The sequence below is a fragment of the Carlito syrichta genome, unplaced genomic scaffold, assembly GCF_000164805.1.
Source record: "Carlito syrichta isolate Samal-C Ts95f unplaced genomic scaffold, Tarsius_syrichta-2.0.1 Scaffold303646, whole genome shotgun sequence".
Taxonomy (NCBI): domain Eukaryota; kingdom Metazoa; phylum Chordata; class Mammalia; order Primates; family Tarsiidae; genus Carlito; species Carlito syrichta.
The window spans coordinates 1,194,160-1,209,171 of NW_007247742.1; the positions used below are offsets into that span (position 1 = coordinate 1,194,160).

General features: G+C 58.8%; 1 protein-coding gene across 1 annotated transcript in view; it reads left to right on the plus strand.

Annotated features, from left to right (window-relative positions):
• Nucleotides 1–13,351, plus strand: part of SLC4A3 (solute carrier family 4 member 3) — a 15,539-nt gene extending 2,188 nt beyond the window's left edge. The window contains exons 5-23 of the mRNA XM_008058897.2: nt 25–140; nt 557–756; nt 2,609–2,757; nt 2,877–3,057; nt 3,908–4,043; nt 4,314–4,497; nt 4,908–5,007; nt 5,459–5,643; nt 6,938–7,163; nt 7,340–7,558; nt 7,900–8,048; nt 8,244–8,438; nt 8,956–9,186; nt 9,536–9,625; nt 10,073–10,239; nt 10,829–11,082; nt 11,577–11,746; nt 11,923–12,096; nt 13,031–13,351. Coding sequence (XP_008057088.1) covers nt 25–140; nt 557–756; nt 2,609–2,757; nt 2,877–3,057; nt 3,908–4,043; nt 4,314–4,497; nt 4,908–5,007; nt 5,459–5,643; nt 6,938–7,163; nt 7,340–7,558; nt 7,900–8,048; nt 8,244–8,438; nt 8,956–9,186; nt 9,536–9,625; nt 10,073–10,239; nt 10,829–11,082; nt 11,577–11,746; nt 11,923–12,096; nt 13,031–13,108 — 3,204 coding nt within the window. The 3' untranslated portion in view covers nt 13,109–13,351. The remainder of the gene's footprint in view (nt 1–24; nt 141–556; nt 757–2,608; nt 2,758–2,876; nt 3,058–3,907; nt 4,044–4,313; nt 4,498–4,907; nt 5,008–5,458; nt 5,644–6,937; nt 7,164–7,339; nt 7,559–7,899; nt 8,049–8,243; nt 8,439–8,955; nt 9,187–9,535; nt 9,626–10,072; nt 10,240–10,828; nt 11,083–11,576; nt 11,747–11,922; nt 12,097–13,030) is intronic.
• Nucleotides 13,352–15,012: the final 1,661 nt, after the last annotated feature.

Below are 15,012 nucleotides of genomic sequence, written 5' to 3' on the forward strand. Positions count from 1 at the left end.
ACGGCACGTGCTGTTGGTCTGCAGTTCTCCATTGGGAGCGATGAGGATGACAGTCCGGGCCTCTCGGGGAGGGCTGCTGTCACCAAGCCCCTGCCGTCAGTGTGTCCAAGCGTTGACAGGAGCCCCCAGCACCTGGTCAGGTACTGGCCCAGCCCCCCTCCGAGCAGGGCCCAGCTTGGAGCCATAGGGTCCAAGGCTCCTAGTGGTTGCCTCCTTCCTGACCCTGAGGAGTGTCCCCAGCCAGGATTCAGAGGAGAAGCGGGGTTGGGGGAGAGCCATCTAGAATGTACAGGGAGGAGAGAACAAGAGGAAAGAGGAAAAGAGCAGACCAAGAGGTGAAGCCTTCTCGGGAGGGCGTGTGGAGTGAAGAGGAGGATGGGAGAAAGGTGGAGGAAGGAGGGGCCGTGGGACGGGTGATGGGGCCTGGTGAGCTTCCTTTTCTGTACCTGTGTCTAGTGTCTGAGGGTCAGCAGCAGGCCCCACCCCAAGCTGGGGGAGCTGGGGAACCCACTCACCTGGCCCCATCCACTCCAAGGCCGCCGTGTTACCCCCTCAGCTCTCCCAGCCCACGGGCCCGGGCCTCCCGAATTGCTGGGGAGAAGAGCCGGCCCTGGAGCCCGTCGGCCAGTTATGACCTGCGAGAGCGACTGTGCCCAGGCAGCGCCCTGGGCAACCCGGGAGGTCTGGAGCAGCATGTGCCCACAGATGAGGCAGAAGCCCAGATGCTGGGGTCTGCGGACCTGGATGACATGAAGAGTGAGTGAGACTCGGTGCAACCCCCATGGCCCACTCTGATAGGCTCCTGGCCTGCAAGAGACCCTGGAGAGGCCCGGAGCTCTCCCCTGTGAGTCCCCTCTGCAGTATCCCTGTCTGCTGTCATGCGGCCAGTGACGGGGAGCTCACTACTTCACCAAGCCACCTCTCTGGTTGCCAGAGCTGAGATTTCCCTTTCTGCCACCTCAACCCTCTGTCCTGATTCTCTCCTCTGAGTCACCTCTGGACTGAGGCAGCCTTCTTTTCCACATCATTCTATCCCTCCTCCCCAAGGCCCCTCTTCTCAGGGCAAGCTCTTTTCATCTCCTAACTCTTGAATCCCCCAAACCAGCCCCTGAGTGGGGGCCTCCCCCCAGGGCCCTGCTTCTCCTGTGGGAGGGCCCCTCTTCACTCCCCCCACCCTTGGCTGGGCCTGGCTGTGATGGCGGCACATTCCTTCCATCTTATCAGTGCCCTGGTTTCTGTGCCACCTGTCATCACCCACAGGGCTCTGTGCCCAGGCTGGGGGCATCACTGATCCCGCCCTCCTCCTTGGAGCCACAGTGTGTGGGCGGGGTGGGGGGGAAGGGTAGGGCTTTGAGCTCAATACGTCATGGAAAGTTGCCAGGGCCTGAGGACAGGGACAGGAACAATCCGATGGCAGCAGTAGCAGCAGCAGGATGGGGGGGTTAGGGGGAGGGTGTGTTTACAGACCCAGGATGGGGGCTGGAAGCAGCAGGGAGCAGGCTTGGGGACGTGGGGAGTCGGGGTCGGGAGGCTTTGCCACCTGCAGCTCTGGCTGGACAGAGGCCACTCTTGTCTAGGCTTCCACCTCGTAGGAGAGCCGAGGGTCTGGGAGGGGACAGAGGCTGAGGCCTTGGCCGTTGAGGGAATGACCAGCCTGCCAGAGGACATCCCAGAGCCCAATGGAGCACTGAGCCCTGGGCCCAGGGACCCAGGAGGCCAGGGTCCTGGGAGGGATCCAGCTTTCAGCCCTCGGGACTCGCTGGCCTCAGAGGACTTAGAGATGTTTGTGCTGGACTTTGAGGACTGTGGCCTGTGGGAGTCCATCAGGGACCAGCTGAGCCTCATGGCAGGGCCGCCAGCTTGTGAGTAAGGGGGCTGCCAGCCTATCTGCAGCTGCGGGCCTGGGAAGGGGCAGGCGGGAGGAAGGAGTGGAGCCCTGCCTGAGTCTGCTGGTCTGGGGACATGGGTGCTAAGAGAGGGCACGGGGAAAGTGTTGGGAGCTTGGTGCTGTCATGGGGCCCAAAGGGTCCATCTGGGGCTCTAGGCTGAGTTGGGGTCTGCCTTTTTATTGTAGCTTGGCCAGGAGTCCCCTGTGTGACTTTGGGCTGTCCTTCCTTTTTTTGAGTTGAAGTCTCATTCTTGTTGCCCAGGCTGGAGTGCAGTGGCACTCTCATGGCTACTGCAGCCTCAACCTGCTGGGTTTAGGCTATCCTTCTGCCTGAACCTTCCAAGGAGCTGGAACTACAGAAGCACGCCACCATGCCTGGCTAGCTTTTGCGATTTACTGTAGAGATGAGGTCTCACCAAGTTGCCCAGGCTGGTCTCGAACCTCTGGGCTCAGGCAATCCTCTTGCCTCGACCTCCCAAAGTGCTGGGATTACAGGCTGAGCCACTACACCCAGCTGGTCCTTCCCCTTATATGAGCTTCAGTCTGCTTATTAGTGAAATGGCTATGTTGGATTATGTGGTCCTGCCAGCATCGCCCCTTGGTGACTATAGCACTCACCACATAGATAAGTTGGGCAAAGCAGGGGGCTTGAGTAGCTGGGCCATGACCCTGAGTCCCTGAGCCAGATCCCTGGGACCACCAAGCCCACCTTCTCCGCAGGTCACCGGCTAGAGGACAACCCTGGTGTGCGGCGGCACTTGGTGAAGAAGCCGTCCCGGACGCAGGGCGGGAGGAGCAGCCCCAGTGGCCTGGCCCCTATCCTGCGCAGGAAGAAGAAGAAGAAGAAGCTAGATCGGAGGCCTCACGAGGTCCAGGATGCTGAGGGGTGGGCCTGTGGCTTCCTCATGCCCCTTCCTCCCTGCCATATTCCCCCTTCCCCCACCCCACCTGGAGGCCCCCTGGCCCTCACCCTTGGCACCTGCCCCAGGTGTTCGTGGAGCTGAACGAGCTGATGCTGGACCGCAGCCAGGAGCCCCACTGGCGGGAGACTGCCCGCTGGATCAAGTTTGAGGAGGACGTGGAGGAGGAGACGGAGCGCTGGGGCAAGCCCCACGTGGCCTCGCTCTCCTTCCGCAGCCTCCTGGAGCTCAGGAGGACCATCGCCCATGGTAGGGCCCCTTGGCCAGGCCTGGGGCTGCAGGCCTTCTTCGTGGCCCCAGGGCCCGGGCGAGATCCCGCCGCTCCCTGGGACTGGGGAGTCCACTTTCCTGAGCCGCCCATGAGCTCTGAGGGGCTGGGCAGCGTGCAGGTGCCTAGTGTTGTCTCTGGTGTGTGTGGCCATTCAGCCACATGCAGTCCATTAACAAATGGCTTCCCTTTCCTTGGTGAGGAGGGGGTGTGCCCTCACGCTCGTGCTCCGTTTCACACCCCTCTCCCTGGCTGGCCTGTGGCGACGTGGGATTGTGTATCTGTCTGGACATATTGGGCCCTTTACTGGCTTGGCACGTTAGCCTGTCCTTGGGGGGCAGGGCAGCGTGGGGGCTGGTGTTTCCTGGCTGACCGGACTGTGCCCCTCCCCTGACGGCGCCCCCTCCCTGGGCCACGCCCCTCCCCTGACTGTGTCCCTTCCCCAGACTGTGTCCTCTCACCTGGCTGTGCCCCATCCCCGGACTGTGCCCTCCCCGACTGTGCCCTCTCCCTTGGCTGCGTGCCCTCTCCCTTGGCTGCATCTCCTCTTCTGACTGCACCTCCTCCCCCGACTGTGTCCCCTCCCCTAACTGTGTCCCCTCCCCTGACTGCATCTCTTCCCCCGACTGTCCCCCCTCCCCCAACTGCACCCCTTCCCCCGACTGCGCCCCCTTCTCTGACTGCGTCCCCTCCCCAGCTGTGTCTCCTCCTCAGACCGTGCCCCCTCCCCCAGTTGTGCCCCTTCCCCCGGCTGTGCCCTCTCCTCTAACTGTGCCCCCTCCCCTAACTGTGCCCTCTCCCCTATGTCCCCTCTCCCGGCTGTGCCCCTAGGAGCTGCCCTCTTGGACCTGGAGCAAACCACTCTGCCAGGTATCGCACACCTGGTGGTGGAGACCATGATTGTGTCGGACCAGATCCGGCCAGAGGACAGGGCCAGTGTCCTACGCACACTGCTGCTGAAACACAGGTACCGGGTTGGTACCTGGAAGGGGCCTATATCCTGTTCAGCCACCTTTCCAGGAGCACAGCCTTTTCCAAGTGGCTCCTAGCTTCTGCTTGGATATCACAAGTGATGGGAGCTCACTTCTATCGTTTGAAAACTCCAATCATTAGAAAATTCCTTCTGACACTGAGGCAGAAGGAATGGAGACCCCGACCCTCTATTTCTCACCACATGACCTCAGTCTGCCGAGAGCCTCTCCTAACCTGCCTCGTCCCTCCTCTCACCTCTCTCCAGCCATCCCAATGATGACAAGGACAGCAGCTTTTTTCCCCGAAACCCATCGAGCTCCAGTGTGAACTCAGTTCTGGGGAATCATCACCCAACCCCCAGCCATGGCCCTGACGGTGCGGTGCCTACCATGGCCGATGATCTGGGGGAGCCAGCTCCACTCTGGCCGCACGACCCTGATGCCAAGGAGGTCAGTGGCCTTCCTCTGACCTGGGCCAGTGAACTGAGGGGATGTCCAGTTTCAGTTGAGGTTGTCGATGACTTCATTGAGCAGGGCATACAGGGGACCCATAGGAGACATGCTTGGGGGCCCTGCCCTGAGACGAGGAAGTTTAAGTGCAGAGGTGCGACGGACCTCTGGGAGCCATTTAAACAACAGCATAGGGCTGAGGTGGTCGCGGGGGCGGGCATAGAGTATGGGTCCAGACCCTGGGTTGTCTCTTCCCTGCCCAGAATGGAACCACAGTACTGGCAGTGCCTAACCAGGCTAGGGAGGGAGAGAGCAGGGCCCACCCAGATCCGGGGCAGGCACAAGGGGTGGGAGGGTCTGCCACGGCCTCCGGTCTGGGTCCCAGCCCTATTCCAGTTCTGCGTCCTCAGAAGCCCCTCCACCTGCCTGGGGGAGACGGTCACCGGGGGAAAAGCTTGAAGCTACTGGAGAAGATCCCCGAAGATGCTGAGGCCACCGTTGTGCTTGTGGGTGAGGAGGGCCGGGCGCCGGGGCAAGGTCTCCAGAGCGTGCGTGCCTCTGCCGGTGGCCTGCTTGTTGGGGCTCTGACCTGGAGGCTACCTCTTCCGTCTCTAGCCAGGCCCCCACCTTGCCCCTGCTTCTCCTCACAGCCTGTCTTATTCCTGGCCCTTTCTTTCCTAGGCCCCTGCCTGCTTCCTGTCTAGTTTTCTGCTATCTTGGACTGATGCCCCACTGTGAGGATTAGAAAAAATGCAACCCTTCTTTAGTACCCTTAGTTTCCATCTGTTGGTAAATTGTAATAAATATATAAACCCATAAATGAATAGGGTCCCTTCAGATTGGGATTTCTTTGTACAGTGCATAACCTGCTCAACTGTATATGATAACCCCAGCTATCCCCTCCAGGGCCTGCTTTGATTGCTACCTTTGCCCAGTGCCCTGTGCCTTACTCTTCCCCCAGGCTGTGTGCCTTTCTTGGAGCAGCCAGCAGCAGCCTTTGTGCGGCTGAATGAGGCTGTACTGTTGGAGTCTGTGCTTGAGGTCCCTGTGCCGGTTCGCTTCCTCTTCGTGATGCTGGGGCCCAGCCACACCAGCACTGACTATCATGAGCTTGGGCGCTCCATTGCCACCCTCATGTCTGACAAGGTTGGTCTCAGGCCAGGCTCTCTTGGCTGATTCCTCTGGGTCCTGCTTGTTGCCTCTCTGTCCCTCTATTGCCCTCAGTGGTGCTCATGGAGGCAAGGGTACTAGAGGCTCCCCTGGGTGGAGGCCATGCTCTAGAGGGAAGGAGGGGAAGCCGTTGGCCCAGGGGAGAAGGGGGGCCCTGGGTTGGAGCTGTGTGGGAGGGAGTGGGGAAGTAGGGGGAGAAGCCCAGACCCCAAAACTTTGGATGTGCCCTGAGACTTGAACCAGAAGACTGGTTTTTTGTTTTTGTTTTTGTTTTTTTTTGAATTGGAGTCTCACTCTGTCACCCAGGCTGGAGTACAGTGGCATGGCCACTACAGCCTCAACCTGCTGGGCTCAGGTGATCTTTCCACCTCAGCCTTCCAAGTAGCTGGAACTACAGGCATGCACCACCATGCCTAACTAATTTTTTGATTTAATGTAGAGATGAGGTCTCGCCAAGTTGCACAGGCTGGTCTCGAACCCATGGCCTCGGGCAGTTCTCTTATCTTGACCTTCCAAAGTGTTGGTATTATGCATGTGAGCCACCACACCTGACCCAGAGGGCTGGGTTTTGCTGTGGCTTCTGGGATTGGCAAGAAGGAAGAGGGTCCTCTCGTCAAGGTCCTTCACAATAATTATCAACCTATAAGGGTGGGCACTGTCCAATCAGAATAGTTCTGGAGGCCCCTACTACGTCAGACATTACTTCTTTTTTTTTTTTTTTTGAGTTGGAGTCTCACTTTGTTGCCCAGGGGGGAGTGCAGTGGCATGTTCACAGCCATCCCAGTGTCAACCTGCTGGACTCTGGTGTTCCTTCCATCTCTGCCTTCCAAGTAGATGAAACTACAGGCTCGTGCTACCGTGCCTGACTAATTTTTGATTTATTGTAGAGATGAGGTCTCGCCAAGTTGCCCGGGCTGGTCTCAAACGTGTGAGCTCAGGCAATCCACGTGTCTCGGCTTCCCAAAGTGCCGGGATTACAGGCTGAGCCACTGAACCCAGCCAATGTTATTTCTTTAGTTGCTGCATCTAGAAAGGTGTGGAGTCTCCTCAGGGAGTAGAGGGCACCCCAGGCATTCTGGGCAATGGCTTCTTGCTGGCCTGCAGGGATGTGTGTCAATATTTTGACAACCGATACCACTGGACTGGATGGGTGTATTTGGCTGAGAGTCCACCTGCCTCTATCTCTGGGACCTAGCACCTCCTCCGTGAAGTCCTCATGGAGGCTCCCTGGGCCCATCCCTGAGAGTTATGGCCCTCTCGTCACCCCCAGCTATTTCACGAGGCTGCCTACCAGGCGGATGACCGGCAGGACCTCCTGAGCGCCATCAGTGAGTTCCTGGATGGCAGCATCGTGATCCCGCCGTCGGAAGTGGAGGGCCGTGACCTGCTGCGCTCTGTGGCTGCCTTCCAGCGCGAGCTGCTGAGGAAGCGGCGGGAGCGCGAGCAGACCAAAGTCGAGATGACCACGCAGGGTGGCTACACGGCTCCTGGGAAAGGTCAGACTCTTTGGGGCCAAGGAGTTCTGCCAGCACACATTCCCTCGTCCAGGGCCCTAAGACCTCCTGACTCCCTGGGTCCTTCATCACTTGACTTCGCATCCCAGACCTGAAAAGCCCGGGGCCTCCAAGCAGGAGGGAGTGATGTGTGTTTCAGCAGCACCTTGTTCCCTCAGAGCTGTCTTTGGAGTTGGCGGGCTCCGAGGCGGCCCCTGAAGATGACCCCCTGCTGCGGACAGGCTTGGTGTTTGGGGGGCTCGTGCGGGATGTGAGGCGCCGGTACCCACACTACCCTAGTGACCTGCGGGACGCTCTGCACTCCCAGTGCGTGGCAGCTGTGCTCTTCATCTACTTTGCAGCCCTCAGCCCTGCCATCACCTTTGGGGGGCTGCTAGGTGAGGGACGAGGGCTTAGGGAGTAGAGAGGCTCCTGTGGTTACTTTGTGGGTCCAGGGTCAGCTGCAGGGTTTCTGAGTTAGCATGTCCCAGAGATCACCTTAGGAGGCCAATGGTTATATGGGCCAGCAAGGGTTTGTGAGCACCTTAGGGACTGCTGGGCCAGGGAATCCCAGAGATCACTCTTTGTGGGAATAGTGAGGGGGCAGGGAGGGATGGGGTGTGGAGGGGAAGCTGCTCTGTTCTTGTTGGCGGCCCCAGTTTAGGACAAGTTAGACGAGGAAGGAGGGCAGGTAGAGAGCACCAGGCTGGGGCTATCCTGCTGTCCTCGCCTACCCCAGGAGAGAAGACCGAGGGGCTGATGGGAGTATCAGAGCTGATTGTGTCCACAGCTGTGCTTGGCGTCCTCTTCTCCCTGCTGGGGGCCCAGCCACTGCTTGTGGTGGGCTTCTCTGGGCCACTGCTTGTCTTTGAGGAAGCCTTCTTCAAGGTGGAAACCTGCCCTGTCCCTCCCACCCCTCAGAGACCGCCCTGCTCCTCCTGCCTACCCCTTGCTCTGCCTCAGTCAGGGGATAGGTCCCTGCAGTTACCCTCCTCTCCCTCCCCATTCACCCACTGCCCCTCCCACGGGACATTGACCTCCAAGGCAGATGGCCCGCAGGTGACCTCCCTCTCCTGCCTCCAGTTCTGCCGAGCCCAGGATCTGGAGTATCTCACCGGCCGGGTGTGGGTTGGCCTCTGGCTGATGGTCTTTGTTCTTGCCCTGGTGGCTGCTGAAGGCAGCTTCCTGGTCCGCTATATCTCGCCGTTCACCCAGGAGATCTTTGCCTTCCTCATCTCGCTCATTTTCATCTATGAGACATTCTACAAGCTCTACAAGGTGAAGGTCCAGAGAGGTCTCGGGAGTGGGTGGAGATGGGGGCTGGGCAGTGTCCTGGGAAGGAGCACCTGGGAGAGGGAGGCATGGAGCATTGGGGGCAGAGGGGGACAAAGAGGGAGCTCTGTTAGGTGAGGGGAGGGTTCGGACACCCTGAGCTAGGTCTGAACTGAAGGGATGGGAGTCAGACCCAGAGGCTGAGTGCAAACTTGAGGCTCTGGCACCTGACTGGAGGCTTGGGGATGAGGATTCACCTGCACGGTGGAAGTGGGGGTGCTGTCAGCACCAAGGAGCTGGGTGTCCTTGGGTCACCTTTTGTAGAGGAGAGAGAGAATGTGTGCGTGTGTGCGTGCGTGTGTGTGCGTGCGTGTGTGTGTGTATGTGGTGCACCTGGATTTCTGTGTTCCTGTTGTCTGTTCATTTGTGAGGGGCCACCCTCTTCTTCACAGGTGTTCTGATGCTGATGAAACAGGCCACCTGCCCAGGTGAGTGATCAGGTGTCCTTGTTATCCACACACAGGTGTTCACAGAGCACCCACTGCTGCCATTCTATCCCCCTGAGGGGGCCCTGGAAAGGGCCGTGGAGGCTGGTCTAGAGATGAATGGGAGCGCCCTGCCCCCCACCGAAGGGCCCCCTGGCCCAAGGAACCAGCCCAACACAGCTCTGTTGTCCCTCATCCTTATGCTTGGGACCTTCTTCATTGCCTTCTTCCTGCGCAAGTTTAGGAACAGCCGCTTCCTGGGTGGCAAGGTGTGTGGCTGCCGGGTGGAGCCCCCATGGGTCCCCCCCATCCCCGCTGTCACCTCCAGTCTGTGCTCCAAAGCGAGGCTGCACCCCTTCTGCCTGGCCGACCCATGGACCAAAGCCAAGTCTGGGCAGCCCTCATGGGAGGCCTCCTTCCAGGAAATCTTCCGTCCTCAGAAAAGTCTCATCAAGACAAGGGTGCCCTTCTAGGCTGGGCTGTCACCATGGAGTTTAGAGAGGCAGATGGGGGACCTCTGGCTCCAGCTTGGGCCCAGGAAGGGTCGGGGTGGTGGGCCCCGTGCCAGCTTGCTGACCTCGCTTCCCCCTACTTCCTCCCTGACTGGCCCCTCTCAAGGCTCGCCGCATCATCGGGGATTTCGGCATTCCCATCTCCATCCTGGTGATGGTCCTGGTTGACTACTCCATCACAGACACCTACACACAGGTGAGAGCTGGGCCACGATGCTCCTCCAGCCTCCGGGCCAAGATCAGGGCGGGAACCAGCTCTCCCCTTGGAGGAGCCACGCAGGGCAGTGGGGCTGAGGTTTCCAACTGAGGGGGCTTCCCGGAGAGTCTGTGCCAAGTGTGATCCTGAGTGAAGAATCCAGGAGAAGTAGATGGGGCTGGGGACAGAGTGACAGGTATCCCACAATAGGTCCCTGATATCTCTTGGGCTCAAGGAGGAGGCGCCTCATTTTCCTGCCCTCTGTTGGACCCTTGGAGGAACAGTGACTTTTGGAGAATGCAAAACTGATTTCTCCCAAAGCTGTTCATGCCCCAGTTCCCCAAAGTCCTGGTAGTGGGGACACAGCTGGGAGGGGGCAGCGACTACATGGGCTTCCCAGCCTGGAAGACTGTGTCCCTGAACCCTCTCTGCCGTCCTGCCACGCAGAAGCTGACGGTGCCCACGGGGCTCTCGGTGACATCTCCCGACAAGCGTACGTGGTTCATCCCACCCCTGGGCAGTGCCCGTCCTTTCCCACCCTGGATGATGGTGGCAGCCGCTGTCCCCGCCCTTCTGGTCCTCATCCTCATCTTCATGGAGACACAGATTACTGCGTGAGGGGCCTGGGGAGGAGGGGGAGTGGGAGGGACGGGGCCAGGCTGCTCGGCTCCTTGGCTTGGTTTCAGGGTTACGGCAGGGACATGGTTATCAGTATGGGGGTACCAGGTGGGTGGGAGCTTGTGGCAGCCTTGAGGAAGGGAGCTGGCAGGGGTGAGGAGGAGGTGGAGAGGAGCTCAGAGCAGGGGTATGGAGTAGGGGCATGGCTTCCCTGGGATGGTTTGACATGGCATGTGTCTGTCGCTGCCACCGTTTGCAGGGTGGCATTTGACAGTCATCAGAACCCTCTGGCAGAATGTGCTCTCACCCAAGGATGCTCACATGTATCTAATTTTGGTTAAGCCACAATAGTGTGGTGAGATCTGGCATCTGGCTTTTGTGATGCTTTAAATGTTCACAGTATAAGAATTTGGCTCACATTTGCTTCAATGTGAGAACTGCAATTTGGGAACTTGAAAGAGAAAACTGACGGGTCTTGGGGAGAGCTGTTGGCTGTGCATCCTCCGTCACTGTCCTGTCCCCGTGCCCATCTGTCCCCTGCCCCGGCCAGCTACTCCTCTCCCCCTCCCCGCCCTCTCCCTGCAGACTCATCGTCAGCCAGAAGGCGCGGAGGCTGCTCAAAGGCTCTGGCTTCCACCTGGACCTGCTTCTGATTGGCTCCCTGGGGGGGCTCTGTGGGCTGTTTGGGTTGCCCTGGCTCACGGCTGCCACCGTCCGCTCAGTCACCCACGTCAACGCATTGACAGTAATGCGTACCGCCATCGCGCCCGGCGAGAAGCCCCAGATCCAGGAGGTGCGGGAGCAGCGGGTCACCGGGGTGCTCATCGCCAGCCTCGTGGGTGAGAGCCCGCCGCCACCCACAGACCGGCCTTCTCGGACCCCAGGGCCTGAAGTCTTCTCCCTATCCCAGTCTCGCCAGGTCCCCTCTGAATCTCCCAGTGTGTTGTGTCTGGCCTTTGCTCTGAGCCCCAGACCTGCTTCCTGAGACTCCCTGAGCCACTTCCTGCTTTGTCTTGCTCCCTTTGCTCTTGTTCATGGTGATGAGACCACGCTGATTGGTCCAGTGGGTCCGTGTCTCTGCCACCAGGCTTGTTCCTCCTCATGGGGCTGTCCACAGGAACTGTCCAGGTGGGCCTGTGTCACCCCCTCCGGGCCTGTCCTTCCTCACGGGACTGTCCGAGGGGTCGAGGGGGGGCCTGTGTCACCCCCTCCGGGCCTGTCCTTCCTCACGGGACTGTCCGAGGGGTCAGGGGGACCTGTGTCACCCCCTCCAAGCCTGTCCTTCCTCACGGGGCTTCCGAGGGGTCAGGTGGGCCTGTGTCACCTCCTCCAGGCCTGTCCCTCGTCATGGGAGCTGTGCTGCGTCGGATCCCATTGGCCGTGCTCTTTGGAATCTTCCTGTACATGGGGGTCACGTCCCTGTCTGGTATCCAGCTGTCTCAGCGTCTGTTGCTCATCCTCATGCCAGCAAAACACCACCCTGAGCAGCCCTATGTGACCAAGGTGGGGCCAGGAAGCAGGGAGATGGGGCGATGGGGAGGGACCCCTAGGGGTCCCCGGGCCAGCAATGGATGCGATGGATGGGAAGGAAGAGTTGGGACCGGGGAGCCGAGCTCCCACAAGTGTACGTGGGAGCTGGCTGTGTGCCGTGTGGTGAGGCCCGCTGGCCATTCCCACAGGTGAAGACGTGGCGGATGCACCTGTTCACCTGCATCCAGCTGGGCTGCATCGCACTGCTGTGGGTGGTCAAGTCCACGGCAGCCTCGCTCGCCTTTCCCTTCCTGCTGCTGCTCACAGTGCCTCTGAGGCATTGCCTTCTGCCCCGGCTCTTCCAGGACAGGGAGCTGCAGGCGGTAAGGGCTGGTGGCCGGGGACGGCAGCCTTGGGACCATGTCTGGTTTCTGCTGGGCCACATGCTAGTTGTGAAAGCTTAGGCCAGTTTTCTCACCTTCTGAAGTCTCTTTATCATCTGTGCAATGGGGGTAACCCCAGATTCTACCTTATGGGGCTGTCAGGGAGTTTCAGCATGGACCCAGACACCGGCCTTAGGGTAATGACTTGGGGTGAGTGAACACCACACTCCCTTCCTCAAGTGCACACTGCCGCAGATGGCTGTGTCAGTCGTGCCTGACAGAAGCACCCAGCCTGGGGACAAGTTGGGGCGGGTGGCACTGACACCCATCCTGAGCTTTGCTTTTATGAGCTAGAGGAAGAAACATCCTTTGCTGTTTATCCATGCTCAGATGTGGTATACAAAGGTGCCACAGCAACTAGAAGTGGCCTTAGGAAAGAGCTTCCTGTGTGGTAGCTGTTGTTATTTTTATTTTAGAGGCAGAGTCTCACTCAGTCACCCAGGCTGGAGTGCAGTGGTATGATCATAGCTCACTGCAGCCTTGAACTCCTGGGCTCAAGCCTTCTTGATCCTCCTTTAATTTTTCATAGTGATGGTGGTCTCACTATGTTGCCCAGGCTGGTCTCAAACCCTTGGCTCAAGTGATCCTCCTGCCTCTGCCTTCCAAGATTATGAGATTACAGGTGTGAGCCACCATGCCCAGCTTGCCATTATTAATATTATTATTAGGAGGTGTCAAATGTCCAGGGGGCGGTGGTGACCTGAAGGTTTTGGCCAAGGAAAACTCTATAACCTGGGGTCATGGTTCCTGCAGACAGTGAGGCCCAGGAAGTGTCTGGGAGCGGGGAGAACTACTTGTTGGAGAAGGAGTTGGGGACTAGGAGGGGACGAGTCCACTCCCCTTGCCTCTCCCAACATTCTGCTCCCGTCTGCAGCTGGACTCGGAAGACGCCGAGCCAAACTTTGATGAGGACGGCCGGGATGAGTACAATGAACTGCACATGCCCGTGTGATCCTTGCAGATGGTGCCCCTCAGAGACCCCAGCACCTTAGAGATCGACACCTGGGCCCCAGGCAGAGCCCAGCCCCGGGGCCAGGGGGCTCCTCATGACCCAGAGATGTGCCTGGAACCACTCCTGATGCCACGGCTAGAGCGGCCCCCCTGACTTCCGCCGGGGTGTTGACCTCGTCTCACCTTCCACAGACCAGATCAGCACAGGCTTTGAGCTCATTATAACCACACTCCTTGTCTTGTGTCTGCCTCACTTTCTTGGGTCCATCTCTGGTTTCTCAGGTCACACTTATCCACTTGGAAGAATTCTATTTTCAGGGTCATCAAAACCAGGGAGCGGTTTTAGTCAAGGACAGAGGCCTTGGGAGAAAGAGAGAATCAGGACCACAGAAGGACAGCGCTGGGCCTTATCATCACCCTCTCACCCCCCACCTCAAGTATAGCTGAGGAGCAGGGAACTCAAGGTCTGCTCAAGGTCACATGCCCATTTATCCAGGCCCTGCTTAGGAAGGGGGAGGTTGCTCTAGTTTAGCCGCTAGGGAAAACCGGAGCGCATGGTTGTAGGGCTACAGAGGGGAATGGGAAATGTTTATCTTGTTTTCGTGATCCCTGGCATTCCCAGGAGCAGAGACAGCAGTCCAATCCCCTAGACGCCAGGGTGGTGCTGGATCTAGGGTCCCTGGACCATTTTAGATTTTCCAGGCTTAAGAAAGGCTGTTCTGGGATTCCTGAGGCCACTCCTTGTGCAACAGTCTGTTTTGCCAGAAATAACCTGGGAGACATGAGGGGGGTAACGGGAACCGATTGCGTCACAGTTGCTAGGTGACCAGCAGAGTGATGGAGCCGGTCCTCCCTGTGAGGCCCTCTGGTGGCTGCTGGCGCGTTACAGACTGTGTCCCGGCTGAGGAGTGGTAGCACTGCCACCTGGTGGATCTGCTGCGCTCAGCGGTCCCATTCAGTTCCTTCTGGGAAGATGGGGCGGTCGGGGAGGTTCCGGGAGGTCCTGCAGTTCTGGGCGGCTCTGAGCATCCGGAGCCCGCGATCCCTCAGCTCCATATTGGCCTACGGAGCTGGCTCTGCACCTTCCTCCTCTTTTCCCCATTTTCCTCCCAGGTATTCAGGTCAACAGCTAGTGCCCCGAAGCTGGACAGGAGCGGGTGGACAAGCCTCTGTGAGGCTGTTTGTTGTGTTCCTAAGGAAGAGGTGACCTTCAGCTGTCCTGGATTATCATCTAGGTTTAAGCATTTAATTCCAGTCTGCCCCGCTCCCTGGGTCGCTGGCGCCACGGTGGCCTCCAACTGCATTTGACCTCTCCCTTGGCCTATGTGAGGACAAGATCCCTTTTCCCTTAGATTGGCCAAGGCTTGGTGGAATTTCAAGAGAACTTTGCCAAGGTCAAATGCAAAACCCAGAACAGAGCAGACTGCAAACACAGAGGAGGTAAGGCCTTGGCTGAGAGGCCTTGGACAGGGCAAGCCGGTTCCTTCCCTGAGCCTTGTTCCCTATTCTGAGCTTGGATGTGGTCAGGCTCCATTGCTTGGCCTGGGGGATTCCAAGACCCTACAAGAAGGAACCTGCCCTATCCCAACTTCCTGCGAGGAAATAGCAACACGAGCCCAGAAACTCGACTGCTGAGTGGGCACAGGTGGTGTCAAGTCATCTCTTTTCGGCAAATAGCTGAGCACTGTGGGCTTTCTTCTACGGCAAAATTAAAATAGGGGTAAGCCGGGCTTGGTGGCTCAGCCTGTAATCCTGTGCCTTGGGAGACTGAGTTGAGTGGATTGCCTGAGCCCGCGGGTTCGAGACCCGCCTGGGCAAGTTGGCGAGACCTCTCTCTACAATAAATCAAAAATTAGCTGGGTGTGGTAGCATGCGCCTGTAGTTCCAGCTACTTGGAAGGCTGAG